The sequence below is a fragment of the Scleropages formosus genome, chromosome 13 (assembly GCF_900964775.1).
Source record: "Scleropages formosus chromosome 13, fSclFor1.1, whole genome shotgun sequence".
Taxonomy (NCBI): domain Eukaryota; kingdom Metazoa; phylum Chordata; class Actinopteri; order Osteoglossiformes; family Osteoglossidae; genus Scleropages; species Scleropages formosus.
This window is the reverse complement of record NC_041818.1, coordinates 11,692,694-11,706,880: the sequence shown is the minus strand read 5'-3', so window position 1 is coordinate 11,706,880 and position 14,187 is coordinate 11,692,694. Positions and strand designations below refer to the sequence as shown.

At 43.8% G+C, this 14,187-nt stretch overlaps 3 protein-coding genes and 1 pseudogene across 14 annotated transcripts in view; all 4 read right to left on the bottom strand.

Moving 5' to 3' along the window:
- Positions 1 to 14,187, bottom strand: part of LOC108925318 (protocadherin gamma-C5-like) — a 223,634-nt gene that overhangs the window by 32,513 nt on the left and 176,934 nt on the right. The gene's annotated exons all lie outside the window — the stretch shown is intronic.
- LOC108925320 (protocadherin gamma-C5-like) lies at positions 695 to 3,349 on the bottom strand. Its single transcript, XM_029257432.1, has one exon. It carries the CDS (start codon positions 3,183 to 3,185, stop codon positions 702 to 704), a length of 2,484 nt encoding a protein of 827 aa, XP_029113265.1. The 5' UTR covers positions 3,186 to 3,349; the 3' UTR covers positions 695 to 701.
- LOC114912121 (protocadherin gamma-C5-like) lies at positions 4,288 to 7,892 on the bottom strand (annotated as a pseudogene).
- On the bottom strand, positions 9,107 to 12,281 carry LOC108925239 (protocadherin gamma-C5-like). The gene has a single exon (XM_029257433.1). It carries the CDS (start codon positions 11,879 to 11,881, stop codon positions 9,416 to 9,418), a length of 2,466 nt encoding a protein of 821 aa, XP_029113266.1. The 5' UTR covers positions 11,882 to 12,281; the 3' UTR covers positions 9,107 to 9,415.

The window sequence follows — 14,187 nt, the reverse complement described above, 5'->3', positions numbered from 1 at the left end:
CTACACTCACAAAGGGACGCGTTTGAAGTCGATATCTAAACATACAGAAATGGGTTTTTATATTTTAAAACACTCTTTTTTAAGATTATAAAATGTGGTTTTTGCTGAAAACACATTCTAGTAGATATCCTTTAATAGTACTGTACATGTGTTTTCTATAGGAATAACACACTTTCGTGTAGTTGTTTCCTGCTACTAGTGCAGTCAATTGACTACTATTTCACTTCATATACTCTTAACACAAACACGGGAAAACGAAAATATAAATTTAGGTTTTATATGCTCCCTTTCTTCGTAGAATGTTTCACAGAGCAGTTTCACATTTTTAAACGTGGACACTGCTTCTCACCGGTGAACAAAAGCAGTGTTAATACAACTGATCTAAACGATATTGGTTAACTGCCAGGATACTGATGAAGGCTTTGAGTAACACACGAAATATTAAACTTGCTTTCTGCAGAACTTTCCATAGTCAGAACGTCGCAGTGCTTCCGTAAATGACTCTCAAAACGGACAAAATCTGAAAATATTAGCACTTCAGAATGATATTTAAGCACAAAGTGTTACTGTCCATAACAGCGGTTCTGAATTTTCCAAATTAAATCAGAAATACTGTTACATACGAGCCGTTGAATACACTACTTCATACCCACTAGGTAATATTTAGCATGCGAGTTGACATACATTTTTGGGTAATAAAATCAAAAACTAAACAGAAGAATATGTCTCACCTGCTGGCTCTCAAAAGTCCAGGCGCTGTCAGGCAGTGACGCGTCAAGCACGTTTATCATCTCCTTAAAATCTGTGGTGCTGCTGGGTTTAACGAAGGTGAAGTCACTGAACTCGGACACTGGAGACAGGCAGGACCTGAAGGACTGACTCTGAGACAACATGTCTCCTCCCAGCACCTCCACGTACTTAATAGGCCCGTCAGTGTTGAGCTGGATGTGCAGGTTTCTGTTGGGATTATTATTGTATTCATCCGAGTCTCCCCGTCTCACGCAGCAACACGCACGACTTGCGCTGCTCCTGATACATCTCACCGCTAAAATGGCAAAAGTCAAAAAGGACACCGCGGACACGGACGCCAGAGAGACGATCAAATAGAAGGTGATTTTATTGCTCTTACTGGCGGGTTCGTGGCTTTTGTGCTGCCGGAAATCCAAGATGGGCTCGTGGACCCCGTCCTCTAGCGATATGCCCACTGTGACCGTGGCGGACTGCACCGGTTCCCCGTTGTCCTTTATCTCTATGAGCAGCCTGTGAGAAGAGTCGTCCTGCTCCGAAACGGCTCGTTTAGTCCTCACCTCCCCCGTGTAGAGATTCACACTGAAGAGGGAGGCGTCTGTGGCCTCCACCAGTTTGTAGGAAACCCAGGCGTTGTGTCCCGAGTCAGCGTCCACGGCCGTCACCTTGGTAACGAGGTGTCCCGCTTTCGCCGATCGCGGCATCTTCTGATGGGACACGGAGCCCATGACGGCAAAGGGGTAAATGACAGCGGGGACATTGTCATTCTGGTCCAGGATAAACACGTGGACAGTGACGTTGCTGCTCAGAGACGGAGAGCCGTGGTCCTTGGCCTGAACGTGGATCTGAAACACCTTGAGTTTCTCATAGTCGAATGAGTGCATGCTGTAGATGCTGCCGTTGTCTGAATTAATGTAAACGTATGAGGAGACCGACGCGTCCTGCATTTTAGAGTCTAAGATGGAATATGAGATCTTAGCATTTTCCCCTAAATCGGGGTCTACTGCAGATACTTCACCGAGGATAGAACCTGGTGCGTTATTCTCAGTCAGATAAACATTATAAAACGAGTCTAGAAAACTCGGCGGATTATCATTTACATCAAGAATTTTTATTGGTATTGTTTTTTTGGATGTCAGTGGAGGGGAACCCGCGTCAGTTGCTGTTACCTCAATATTATACTCAGGGAAACTCTCGCGGTCTAACATGCCATTCGTAACCAATGCGTAATGACCAGGAACAGACGGTTTCAACGCAAATGGGTATTCCAGTGGAATTTGCAACGACACTTTTCCATTGTCTCCGGAGTCCAGGTCTCGTGCACTGATCAAGGCGACAACAGTTCCAATCGGCGCGTCCTCGCGCACTGGGCTGGGTGAGGAAGTGAGCACGACTTCGGGAGGATTGTCATTGACATCCACTATTTCTACCTGCACACTGCAGTGTCCCTCCATCTCCGGGCTGCCTTTGTCTGTAGCGACCACCTCGATTCTATACGTCGCAGCACTTTCGTAGTCCAGCTCCCCTTTCAGGAACATCTCTCCCGTGTTCGAATCTATGTGAAATATTGAATTAACCGAATTCGACATGTGCTCGCCAAAAGAATAAAGAATTTCTCCATTTGCGCCTTCGTCTAAGTCTGTGGCCAGAAGGCGAATCAGAGGCGTTCCTTTCACACTGTCTTCACTTATAACTATTTTATACACGGACTTTTCGAACACGGGTATATTGTCGTTAATATCAAGTACAATGACCGTGATTTGCGATGTTCCTGATCTGGCCGGATTGCCCCCGTCCACAGCAGTCAGTACCAGGTGATGAACAGCCTGCTTTTCTCGGTCAAGAGGTTTCTCTAAAGCTAACTCAGGGACTTTTCGTCCGTCGTCGAGATTCTTTACTTTCACACCGAAACATTCATCTTTACTGAGGGTGTAGGATTTCAGTGAATTACTTCCCACGTCTGGGTCTACTGCGCTCTCCAAAGGGAACCGCACTCCAGTCGCAGTTGATTCTGCGATTTTTAAGATGCGCTCGTTCGTCAAAAAGCTGGGCGAATTGTCATTTATATCCTGAATTTCAATATCAACAGAAAATAATTCTAAGGGATCTTCAACCACTATCTGCAGAGGTAATAAGCAGCTCGCGCTTTGTTCGCACATTGTCTCTCTGTCGATTCTTTCACTCACCGCTATTTCGCCCTTCTCCAAATCCACCTTGAAATACTGTTTTACCGTCTCGGATGCAATCCTTAGCTTGCGGTCGGTAATCTCGGAAAGTCCCATGCCCAGTTCTTTAGCAAGATTCCCAACAACGGACCCTTCCTTCAGCTCCTCAGGAACGGAATAGCGAATGTGAGCATCTATTGTATTCCACATGAGCAATAAACGCAACCACCACAAAGTCCAAAATCCTACGAGCCAGGACCTTTTCGTCATCATTTTTTGGTTGTTGTATAATACATTTCCAGAGAAGTAGTTCCAGATTCAATAAATCAACGCACAAAGAAGCAAACTAATACGTGTGTTTTATCAAATCTGGCAAGAATTCTGTTGTGCATCGACATTCTGTACGAGGACAACAGCTTCGACTACGCACACCACCATCTGACTGAGCTCTGAGCATGGTAAGGGTTACAGGGCTGTGGTTCAGGGAGGGAGTAGATCCTTTCGTGTCGTCAGCAATTCTATTGGTTCACAGCACAGCTCAGTTGTCCAACAGAAAGAGCGCATGTCTTAAAGGAGCAGATATGTTTGAACAACCGAACATGCCTGTGTTTTAAAAATGCTTTTTTTTCCGATTCAGACACAGAAAAGGACATAGCTGAAATAGTTATTTTTTTTTTTTTTTTTAAAGACAGACGTCTTGTACATTAGACGATTTCTGATGCTTAAAAACGCTGACTGGACAAGCTGCAATTTAAAACTTAAAAAAATACATTTTCAACATTACCATCGGATATTTTCTATTTTGAGATGTTTAGTCTGACTGAATAACAATGCTAGAGGGGAAACGATATCAAATATGTATTTGGAGAAAATATTACAAATGTATGTTATTAACACAGCTCAACAATAATCTTGAACTTAATCCCACATATAAGAAACACATTTTAAGACAATATTTACGTTTACTCATTTAGCTGACGCTTTTCTCCAAAGAGACTAACGAAAACAAAAAATTAATTACTTTACATTTCTAACAGATAGGGGGTGTGGTGGCGCAGCGGGTTTGGCCGCGTCCTGCTCTCTAGTGGGTCTGTGGTTCGAGTCTCTGCCTGGGGTGCCTTGCGACGGACTGGTGTCCCACCCTGGGTGTGTCCCCTCGCGCCCTGTGTTGCCGGGTTAGGCTCCGGTTCGCCGCGACCCCGGTTGGGACAAGCGGTTTCAGGCTGTGGCTGTGGCTGTGGCTGTGGGTGTGTGTATTGTCAACAGACTTTCGTGATTTTTCTGTATTTTATACATTGAAGATTTTAACGTTCCTATGATATTTTCAACATCAGACACCCGTGATAAGAAGTCTAATGCTCTGTTGAAGTGGACTTTAGCAGAGCTATGCAAACGGAAAAGTGCTGAATGAGTGACACTGAGGAAATTGGTGAAGTAGTAAAAACAAGAACAAGAGAAAAAGGCGTGGTGTGTTATTTCTGTTTACATATAGTGAGCCGTCGATAAAATGGTAAGTTGATGAAAAGCTACGCAAGTCACAACACAGTACAGGAAGTGATGCTATTGTGACCAAAAGTGCTGAACTGTATACACTTATTAAACGCCGATGAGGTCCTCCAGATAATGTTTAGCAAGTGGTTGTGTTTCACATGAAACAATATTAGCTGGATAATACCACATATTATAAAAATGTAATCATGACTAAAATAAAAACTGCATATATAGCAATACATAATCGAATTTGAAAAATAACCTCAGCCTCACTTTAAATCGTCAACAGTGGATTGAAAGAGCAAATAAAATGTGTAATTACGTGTCAGGATTCGAAAAGTAAAAATGCATCTATGAAAGTCTAAGAAAATTCTCACCTGCTGACTCTCAAAAATTCATAGCCAGTATGAAATTCTACATACATTTACATTTATGTATTTACTAGACGCTTTTCTCCAAAGCGACTTACAATGGATGTAGTGTTACCAGCCCACCCACCTTATTCACCAAGGTGACTTACATTGCTAGATACACTGCGTACAATGGGTCACTGATCCATACATCAGTGGAACACACATTTGCGGATTAAACAACAACATTCTTCAATAAAAACGGAGAATCTTACAAACTGTGTGCAGATGCTCACCTGCTGGCTCTCGAAAGTCCAGGCGCTGTCAGGCAGTGACGCGTCAAGCACGTTTATCATCTCCTTAAAATCTGTGGTGCTGCTGGGTTTAACGAAGGTGAAGTCACTGAACTCGGACACTGGAGACAGGCAGGACCTGAAGGACTGACTCTGAGACAACATGTCTCCTCCCAGCACCTCCACGTACTTAATAGGCCCGTCAGTGTTGAGCTGGATGTGCAGGTTTCTGTTGGGATTATTATTGTATTCATCCGAGTCTCCCCGTCTCACACAGCAACACGCACGACTTGCGCTGCTCCTGATACATCTCACCGCTAAAATGGCAAAAGTCAAAAAGGACACCGCGGACACGGACGCCAGAGAGACGATCAAATAGAAGGTGATTTTATTGCTCTTACTGGCCGGTTCGTGGCTTTTGTGCTGCCGGAAATCCAAGATGGGCTCGTGGACCCCGTCCTCTAGCGATATGCCCACTGTGACCGTGGCGGACTGCACCGGTTCCCCGTTGTCCTTTATCTCTATGAGCAGCCTGTGAGAAGAGTCGTCCTGCTCCGAAACGGCTCGTTTAGTCCTCACCTCCCCCGTGTAGAGATTCACACTGAAGAGGGAGGCGTCTGTGGCCTCCACCAGTTTGTAGGAAACCCAGGCGTTGTGTCCCGAGTCAGCGTCCACGGCCGTCACCTTGGTAACGAGGTGTCCCGCTTTCGCCGATCGCGGCATCTTCTGATGGGACACGGAGCCCATGACGGCAAAGGGGTAAATGACAGCGGGGACATTGTCATTCTGGTCCAGGATAAACACGTGGACAGTGACGTTGCTGCTCAGAGACGGAGAGCCGTGGTCCTTGGCCTGAACGTGGATCTGAAACACCTTGAGTTTCTCATAGTCGAATGAGTGCATGCTGTAGATGCTGCCGTTGTCTGAATTAATGTAAACGTATGAGGAGACCGACGCGTCCTGCACTTTGGAGTCTAAGACGGAATACGAGATCTTCGCGTTGTCGCCCAGGTCTGAATCAGAAGCAGACACTGAACACAGGACAGTTCCTGGGGTGCTGTTTTCATTCACATAAACTGTGTAGGAAGGTTGGGAGAAAACTGGACGGTTGTCATTTACATCTAGGACACTAACAGTTAATACTTTCAGTGCCGTGAGAGGCGGTGATCCAGAATCCGATGCTATAAGCTCTACGTTATATTCTGGGAATTTTTCGCGATCTAAACCGGAATCAGTGACCAAAGCGTAGTGATTCGAAACAGACGGTTTGAGTTTAAATGGGCTTTCAGAAACCATGCTTACTGTCACTTTACCGTTGTCTGCAGAATCCAGATCCTTTACACTAATCAACGCGACGACAGTTCCGACAGGCGCGTCTTCCTTGATCGGACTAGGCAAAGATTTCAAAATGATCTCAGGGACGTTATCATTAATATCCAGAACGTCCACTCGAACAGTACAGTGGCTTTCCATCGACGGGGAGCCTTTGTCACTCGCGCGGATGTCGAAAGTAAATGAGCTTGTTCCTTCGTAATCTATCAAATCATTTAGTGCAATTTCACCAGTAAATGGATTTATACTGAACGTCTTCAGTACTGGTTCTAATGTCCTCGAAGCAAAAGAAAACTCGATGTCACCATTTGAACCTTCGTCTAAATCAGTGGCTTTTACGCTGCCGATTACGGTGCCTTTTGGGGTATTTTCATTCACCGAAATTTCATATAGAGCGTTGCTGAACACTGGAGTATTGTCATTAATGTCCAGGACCTGAATAGTCAGTTGTGTTGAGCCTGATGTAGCCGGAATGCCTCCATCTACTGCCGTGAGAATAAGCTTGTGGATGGATAAATTTTCTCTATCCAACGCCTTTTGTAATACAAGTTCAGGAACCTTTCTTCCATCTTTATGAGCAATGACATTCAAAGAGAAGTGGTCATTTTTATGTAGGGAGTAGGATCTTAATGAATTGGATCCGACATCGGGATCCTGAGCCATTTCTAGAAGAAACCGCGCTCCTGGTACCGTGGATTCTGCAATTTTCAAAATAATTTCCTTCGTATGAAAGTGAGGCGCATTGTCATTAATATCCTGTACTTCGATCTCTACGCGATACAGTTGCAAAGGATTTTCAATTATAACCTCCAAAGGCATCAGGCAGCTCGTGCTTTGTCCACATAACTCCTCTCTGTCGATTCTTTCATTGACAGCCAGCTCACCCTTCTCCAAATCCACACTGAAATACTGCTTACCAGACTCTGTGGAGATCCGCAGATTGCGGTCAGAAATCTCTGCAACTCCAAAGCCCAGATCCTTAGCTAGATTTCCAACAACAGAACCCACACTGAGCTCCTCAGGAATGGTGTAGCGAATATGAGCGTCTATTGTATTCCACATGAGCAAGAAATCGAGACACCACAAAGCCTGACATTCCCATCTCTTTCTCCATGTCCGCGTCCCCATTTTCGTACATATTATAGTGCAATTCTCGAAAAACCTATATGATGAAAATTCATGGCGAAGAAACCATCAAATAATATCTGATGAATATTATTCACTTCCAGTGAAGCCGCTGCGCCCTGAATACAGCTCCGTCTCCGTCTCTTGCAGCTTTGAGCCCAGCAAGGGTTACAGTGCTGTGGTGGAGGAGGGACTAGATCTCTTTGTATAGTGGCGTTTCCTATTGGTTTAATTCCTAGCACTGCTCTGTCCAATAACAGACGCTCCATATTTTAAAGGTATAACACACTGAACAGGACAGACTTCGAGGCAACGGAAAACAGTCAGACATTTCGAGTAAGAAATTACACAGGCTAGTATTTTTCCTTTTTGAAAGAAAGCAATTACAAACCTCGTGAGATTCATATATTTAATTTAAATGCATCAAAAATGATGAAGAGGAAGAAGTGAAATATGAGCTTGTTTGATTAAAAATGATCCTGTGACACGGGCGGTCAGGTGCAGAAAAGGGGAGAAACAAGACCGCTAAACGCACCGGAAAAAAGAATAAAAACTCCAAAGACCGGCAAAAGATTCACAATTAATATACATTTAACCCTCTCAATTCGCAGTGGAGGAGACAGAGCGATACTGTCAGCCCGCAGAATCCAGTTCCTAGAATTCGACCCGATCCTGATCCCAAACCAAAACCATAAAAGTCCTGCACATGTGCTTCCGACAACTTTCTTTCTTTTCTAACATCCGAGAACAATTAAGTCTTGCTCTCACCTCACTAAAACTGGACTCAGCCTCTTCGCCTGCTCACCAAGGCCACATGTGCAACGAACATATTTAAACATATTCACATTAATCTAATGGTCGTGAGAAAAAGTGATGGCCATTGGACGATTCATCAATTTGCAAGAGCAGTAAAAGGCAAATTTAATATAGCTATAGCATTGAGTTGTATTCTTCATACTTAAAGTTCTTTTACAAAATCGATTCCTAACCACGCCTAAGTCATAAAAAAAAAACATTTTTAAAATCTGTTGTTTTAGTCTGTTTAAAGTACTTGTAAAATGGTAACAAATCACCAACTCACGATCAAAAGAAAATGGCAGGTAAAATGAACCAGGATGCCTTCTTTCCATGGCTATAAGATGTAAGTATATCCGAATAATCACACACACACACACACACACACACACACACACACACACATACACACACACACACACACACACACACGGTGACTGAAACCGCTTGTCCCAAACGGGGTCGCAGCGAACCGAACCCTAACCAGGCAGCACAGGGCGCAAGGCTGGAGGAGGGGGGTTTTACACACCCAGGATGGGCTGAAAAATCACACTTACTGAAATTCCTAATCAAATACACCACACAGAAATTCTAGGCAAAAAGGATATACAGACAGCAGCTTTGAATACAAGACCGTTTCTCGTTGATTCACTGATTCATTCAACCTGGATTTATTCATTTTTACATGAGCTAAGTGAAGTAGAGCGTTTTGAGCAAGACTATTTCATAATCAAGTGTTTCAGTTATCTTTTTTTGGGGGGGGGGGGGGGGTGCACGGTGGCGCAGCGGACTTCCCGGGTCCTGGTGGCTCTGGGGTTCGAGTCCTGTGTGCGGTGGACTGGTGTGCCCCCACAGCCCGGCACCCTGCGCTGCAGAGATAGGCCCCGGCTCGCCACGACCCCGCTTGGGACAAGAAACATCAAACTGTGTGTGTGAGTCATGTTTCATAGTTGCCCAAAATGATAGACTCTCGACTTTCACCCTTATTTTGAAATGCTATTGTTCCGTTTACAAATCAATTACATCTTAATTAGAAAATCTGCAGTTAGAGAGGGCTGTTCAGGCCAAGACTGCAACATGTAGATATTAAAATGAATGGCAGAAATAATTAAAAACACTAAACGCTCACCTGCTGGCTCTCAAAAGTCCAGGCGCTGTCAGGCAGTGACGCGTCAAGCACGTTTATCATCTCCTTAAAATCTGTGGTGCTGCTGGGTTTAACGAAGGTGAAGTCACTGAACTCGGACACTGGAGACAGGCAGGACCTGAAGGACTGACTCTGAGACAACATGTCTCCTCCCAGCACCTCCACGTACTTAATAGGCCCGTCAGTGTTGAGCTGGATGTGCAGGTTTCTGTTGGGATTATTGTATTCATCCGAGTCTCCCCGTCTCACACAGCAACACGCACGACTTGCGCTGCTCCTGATACATCTCACCGCTAAAATGGCAAAAGTCAAAAAGGACACCGCGGACACGGACGCCAGAGAGACGATCAAATAAAAGGTGATTTTATTGCTCTTACTGGCCGGTTCGTGGCTTTTGTGCTGCCGGAAATCCAAGATGGGCTCGTGGACCCCGTCCTCTAGCGATATGCCCACTGTGACCGTGGCGGACTGGACCGGTTCCCCGTTGTCCTTTATCTCTATGAGCAGCCTGTGAGAAGAGTCGTCCTGCTCCGAAACGGCTCGTTTAGTCCTCACCTCCCCCGTGTAGAGATTCACACTGAAGAGGGAGGCGTCTGTGGCCTCCACCAGTTTGTAGGAAACCCAGGCGTTGTGTCCCGAGTCAGCGTCCACGGCCGTCACCTTGGTAACGAGGTGTCCCGCTTTCGCCGATCGCGGCATCTTCTGATGGGACACGGAGCCCATGACGGCAAAGGGGTAAATGACAGCGGGGACATTGTCATTCTGGTCCAGGATAAACACGTGGACAGTGACGTTGCTGCTCAGAGACGGAGAGCCGTGGTCCTTGGCCTGAACGTGGATCTGAAACACCTTGAGTTTCTCATAGTCGAATGAGTGCATGCTGTAGATGCTGCCGTTGTCTGAATTAATGTAAACGTATGAGGAGACCGACGCGTCCTGCACTTTGGAGTCTAAGACGGAATACGAGATCTTCGCGTTGTCGCCCAGGTCTGAATCAGAAGCAGACACTGAACACAGGACAGTTCCTGGGGTGCTGTTTTCATTCACATAAACTGTGTAGGAAGGTTGGGAGAAAACTGGACGGTTGTCATTTACATCTAGGACACTAACAGTTAATACTTTTAGTGCCGTGAGAGGCGGTGATCCAGAATCCGATGCTATAAGCTCTACGTTATATTCTGGGAATTTTTCGCGATCTAAACCGGAATCAGTGACCAAAGCGTAGTGATTCGAAACAGACGGTTTGAGTTTAAATGGGCTTTCGGAAACCATGCTTACTGTCACTTTACCGTTGTCTGCAGAATCCAGATCCTTTACACTAATCAACGCGACGACAGTTCCGACAGGCGCGTCTTCCTTGATCGGACTAGGCAAAGATTTCAAAATGATCTCAGGGACGTTATCATTAATATCCAGAACGTCCACTCGAACAGTACAGTGGCTTTCCATCGACGGGGAGCCTTTGTCACTTGCGCGGATTGTAAATTTATATGAGTTTATTTCTTCGTAATCTATCGAGTCATTTAGTGCAATTTCGCCAGTAAATGGATTTATACTGAACGTCTTCAGTACTGGTTCTAATGTCCTCGAAGCAAAAGAAAACTCGATATCACCATTTGAACCTTCGTCTAAATCAGTGGCTTTTACGCTGCCGATTACGGTGCCTTTTGGGGTATTTTCATTCACCGAAATTTCATATAGAGCGTTGCTGAACACTGGAGTATTGTCATTAATGTCCAGGACCTGAATAGTCAGTTGTGTTGAGCCTGATGTAGCCGGAATGCCTCCATCTACTGCCGTGAGAATAAGCTTGTGGACGGAGAGTTTCTCTCTGTCCAGAGATTTTTCTAAAATGAGTTCAGGAACCTTCGTTCCGTCATTGTGAGTTAAGACATTCAAAGAGAAATATTCATTTTTATTTAAACCGTAGGACCTTAATGAATTCGATCCGACATCGGGGTCCTGAGCCGCTTCTAACGAAAACCGCGCTCCTGGTACCGTGGACTCTGCGATTTTCAAAACATTTTCCTTTGTATGAAAATGAGGAACATTGTCATTAATATCCTGTACTTCGATCTCTACGCGATACAATTGCAAAGGATTTTCAATTATAACCTCCAAAGGCATCAGGCAGCTCGTGCTTTGTCCACATAACTCCTCTCTGTCGATTCTTTCATTGACAGCCAGCTCACCCTTCTCCAAATCCACACTGAAATACTGCTTACCAGACTCTGTGGAGATCCGCAGATTGCGGTCAGAAATCTCTGCAACTCCAAAGCCCAGATCCTTAGCTAGATTTCCAACAACAGAACCCACATTGAGCTCCTCAGGAATGGTGTAGCGAATATGAGCGTCTATTGTATTCCACATGAGGAAGAAATCGAGACACCACAAAGCCTGACATTCCCATCTCTTTCTCCATGTCCGCGTCCCCATTTCTTTTACAGATTGGAATTTCCACTGAAGAGTACCGTTTCACGGCATAGTAATTGTGATATTTCACTTAATCTCACGTGTCAGTACATATAACATTTAATACTAAACTAGAAAATGCACCATGGTGCGCATTTCGAAACGCAGCTCCGTCTCTTGCAGCTCTGAGCAGCATAAGGGTGCTGTGGGTGAGGGAGGGAGTAGATCTCTTGTACATCCCTCTATTCTATTGGTTTACAGCTCAGCGCACGTCTGTCCAATAGCAGACAGGACTTTGTTTAAAGGTATAATACACAGGCCAAGCTAAACGCCCGTGAAAGGAACACAGAACAACTTTATCAACCCACAACTAAAGAAGGTTTTGACTTCGTTAGAAACATGCATAGTTAAAAAAATAATTAGAATGTGGGAGGTCTAGATTTTAAATGGAATTTTTTTTCTTGTGTATTAAAGAGATTGGACAGCAAAATATATTTGCATCCTTACATACAAACATACATTTGTTTATTTGAAGTGAGATTTTCAAACATGTTCCACTTCTGCTGCAACTGATACACACACACACACAGAGGCTGAAACTGCTTGTCCCAAATGGGGTCCTGGTGAGCCGGAGCCTAACCCGGCAACACAGAGCGTAAGGCTGGAGGGGGAGGGGACACACCCAGGACTTGATGCCAGTCCGTCACAAGGCACTCCAAGCGGGACTCAACCCCCAGACCTGCTAGAGAGCAGGACTCGGCAAAATCGGCTGTGTCCTCACACCCCCATGCTACAGCTAACTGTGCAGCAATATTTGGGTTTAAAGAAAATGTATTTTTACAGTGTTTGTATAGAAGGTGGCTAAAATGTGTATTAAAATATTGTCTTTGTAACACATTCATTTCATTACATTTTGCAGGACTACTTACTTCTGATCAATTGTTGAACAGAGAAAACATTTTGAAAGCCACAACTACAGCAGGGAGTATAACCTAACTTTATTTTGTATTTGAAAACTTCATAATAAAAATGAATATATTTTGAACAATGGTTTTTGTGTATTGACCTAAAAAAACCACCCTGTGATGGCCTAACATCCCACCCAGGGTGTACCCAGACTAGCCTAGGCCCCTGTCCTTCTGGGATAGGCTTAAGACCAGCACAAATATCAGAAAGATTTATATTTATACAGCTGACATTTTACCCCAAAAGCAGTTTGTAATGTTAGTGTACAATAGTTAGAATGACTTAACCACTTATAGACCTGGGTAATTTTTACCAGTGCAATTGCAAGGCAAGGATGTTGCTTACGGTACTACATCAAGAGGTGGCATTCGATCCTTGGCCATTTGAGTGGAAGGCGACAGCTGTTTAAAGCTGCACTACCTGCAGCTTGGTTACACTATATTCCTAAACACAATTACTTTTAACACAGGAAAAGGTCAAGAGACCATACAAAGAAAATAAAATGCAATGGAGAACACAGAAACAAAATGCGTACACTAATAAAAACAATGTTAAAAATATACCAGTACTTGTGTGGAACAGAAGACATTCTGGGTTGCTTCAGCCCATTTTACAAGTTTCACCCTAAATTATCCTCATGTCTTAAGATTTAGTGCTGCATGTTTTATCTATAGTGACTTGCCAGCTTCAGTAAATCACTTTAAGGCATCAACTATTAAACTAGCTTAAAATAATCAACTCCTGTTTTGCTTGTCTTTTAATGTAGTGCATTAGGATCAGTTTCTTGAATCAATGATAAATGTCTGTGGTCATTGCTGTTTCTCAGCCTTAAACAAGCTACCAGTCTTGATCAACATTTTGAAAAACAGATTATTTATCTATAAAATTATAAAGGGTCATAATATAAAGTCCCAGATTTAAAATATCTATAGTCAGTTGCATGTCGTCATGAGACCTTTTTTTTTTTTTTTTTATCTGCAACCTGAATTAAATTATTGTTAAATATTGTGTGGACCTGTTTCTCATTGCCATTACATTTATTCAAGTGCTTGTTATGGTTTCAGACAAGATTTTAAATAGTTTGATTCTACTATGGTGCCTCATCAAGTGGTTAAAATTAAAGAGGTATACAACATGAGTTGGTCTTATGTTTCATACCTAAAAAATGTCGCTGCTTCTCTCTAACCCCAATGACACCATGGATTCTTAATGCAACAAACTATTGTTTGAAAAGAAGTTAAAATGTACTTATTAATCATTTATAAAAACATTAAAGGGTCTTAAATGATATTAGCAAATCTCTATCTGCTTTGGCATTCCACACACGAAAGGTCCAGATCAAAAGCAAAAAGATTTTCGTTCTG

Excerpts from the sequence above, each read along its gene's own strand:
- LOC108925320 (XM_029257432.1), bottom strand. The coding sequence starts at position 3,185 with ATGATGACGAAAAGGTCCTGGCTCGTAGGATTTTGGACTTTGTGGTGG.
- LOC108925239 (XM_029257433.1), bottom strand. The coding sequence starts at position 11,881 with ATGGGGACGCGGACATGGAGAAAGAGATGGGAATGTCAGGCTTTGTGG.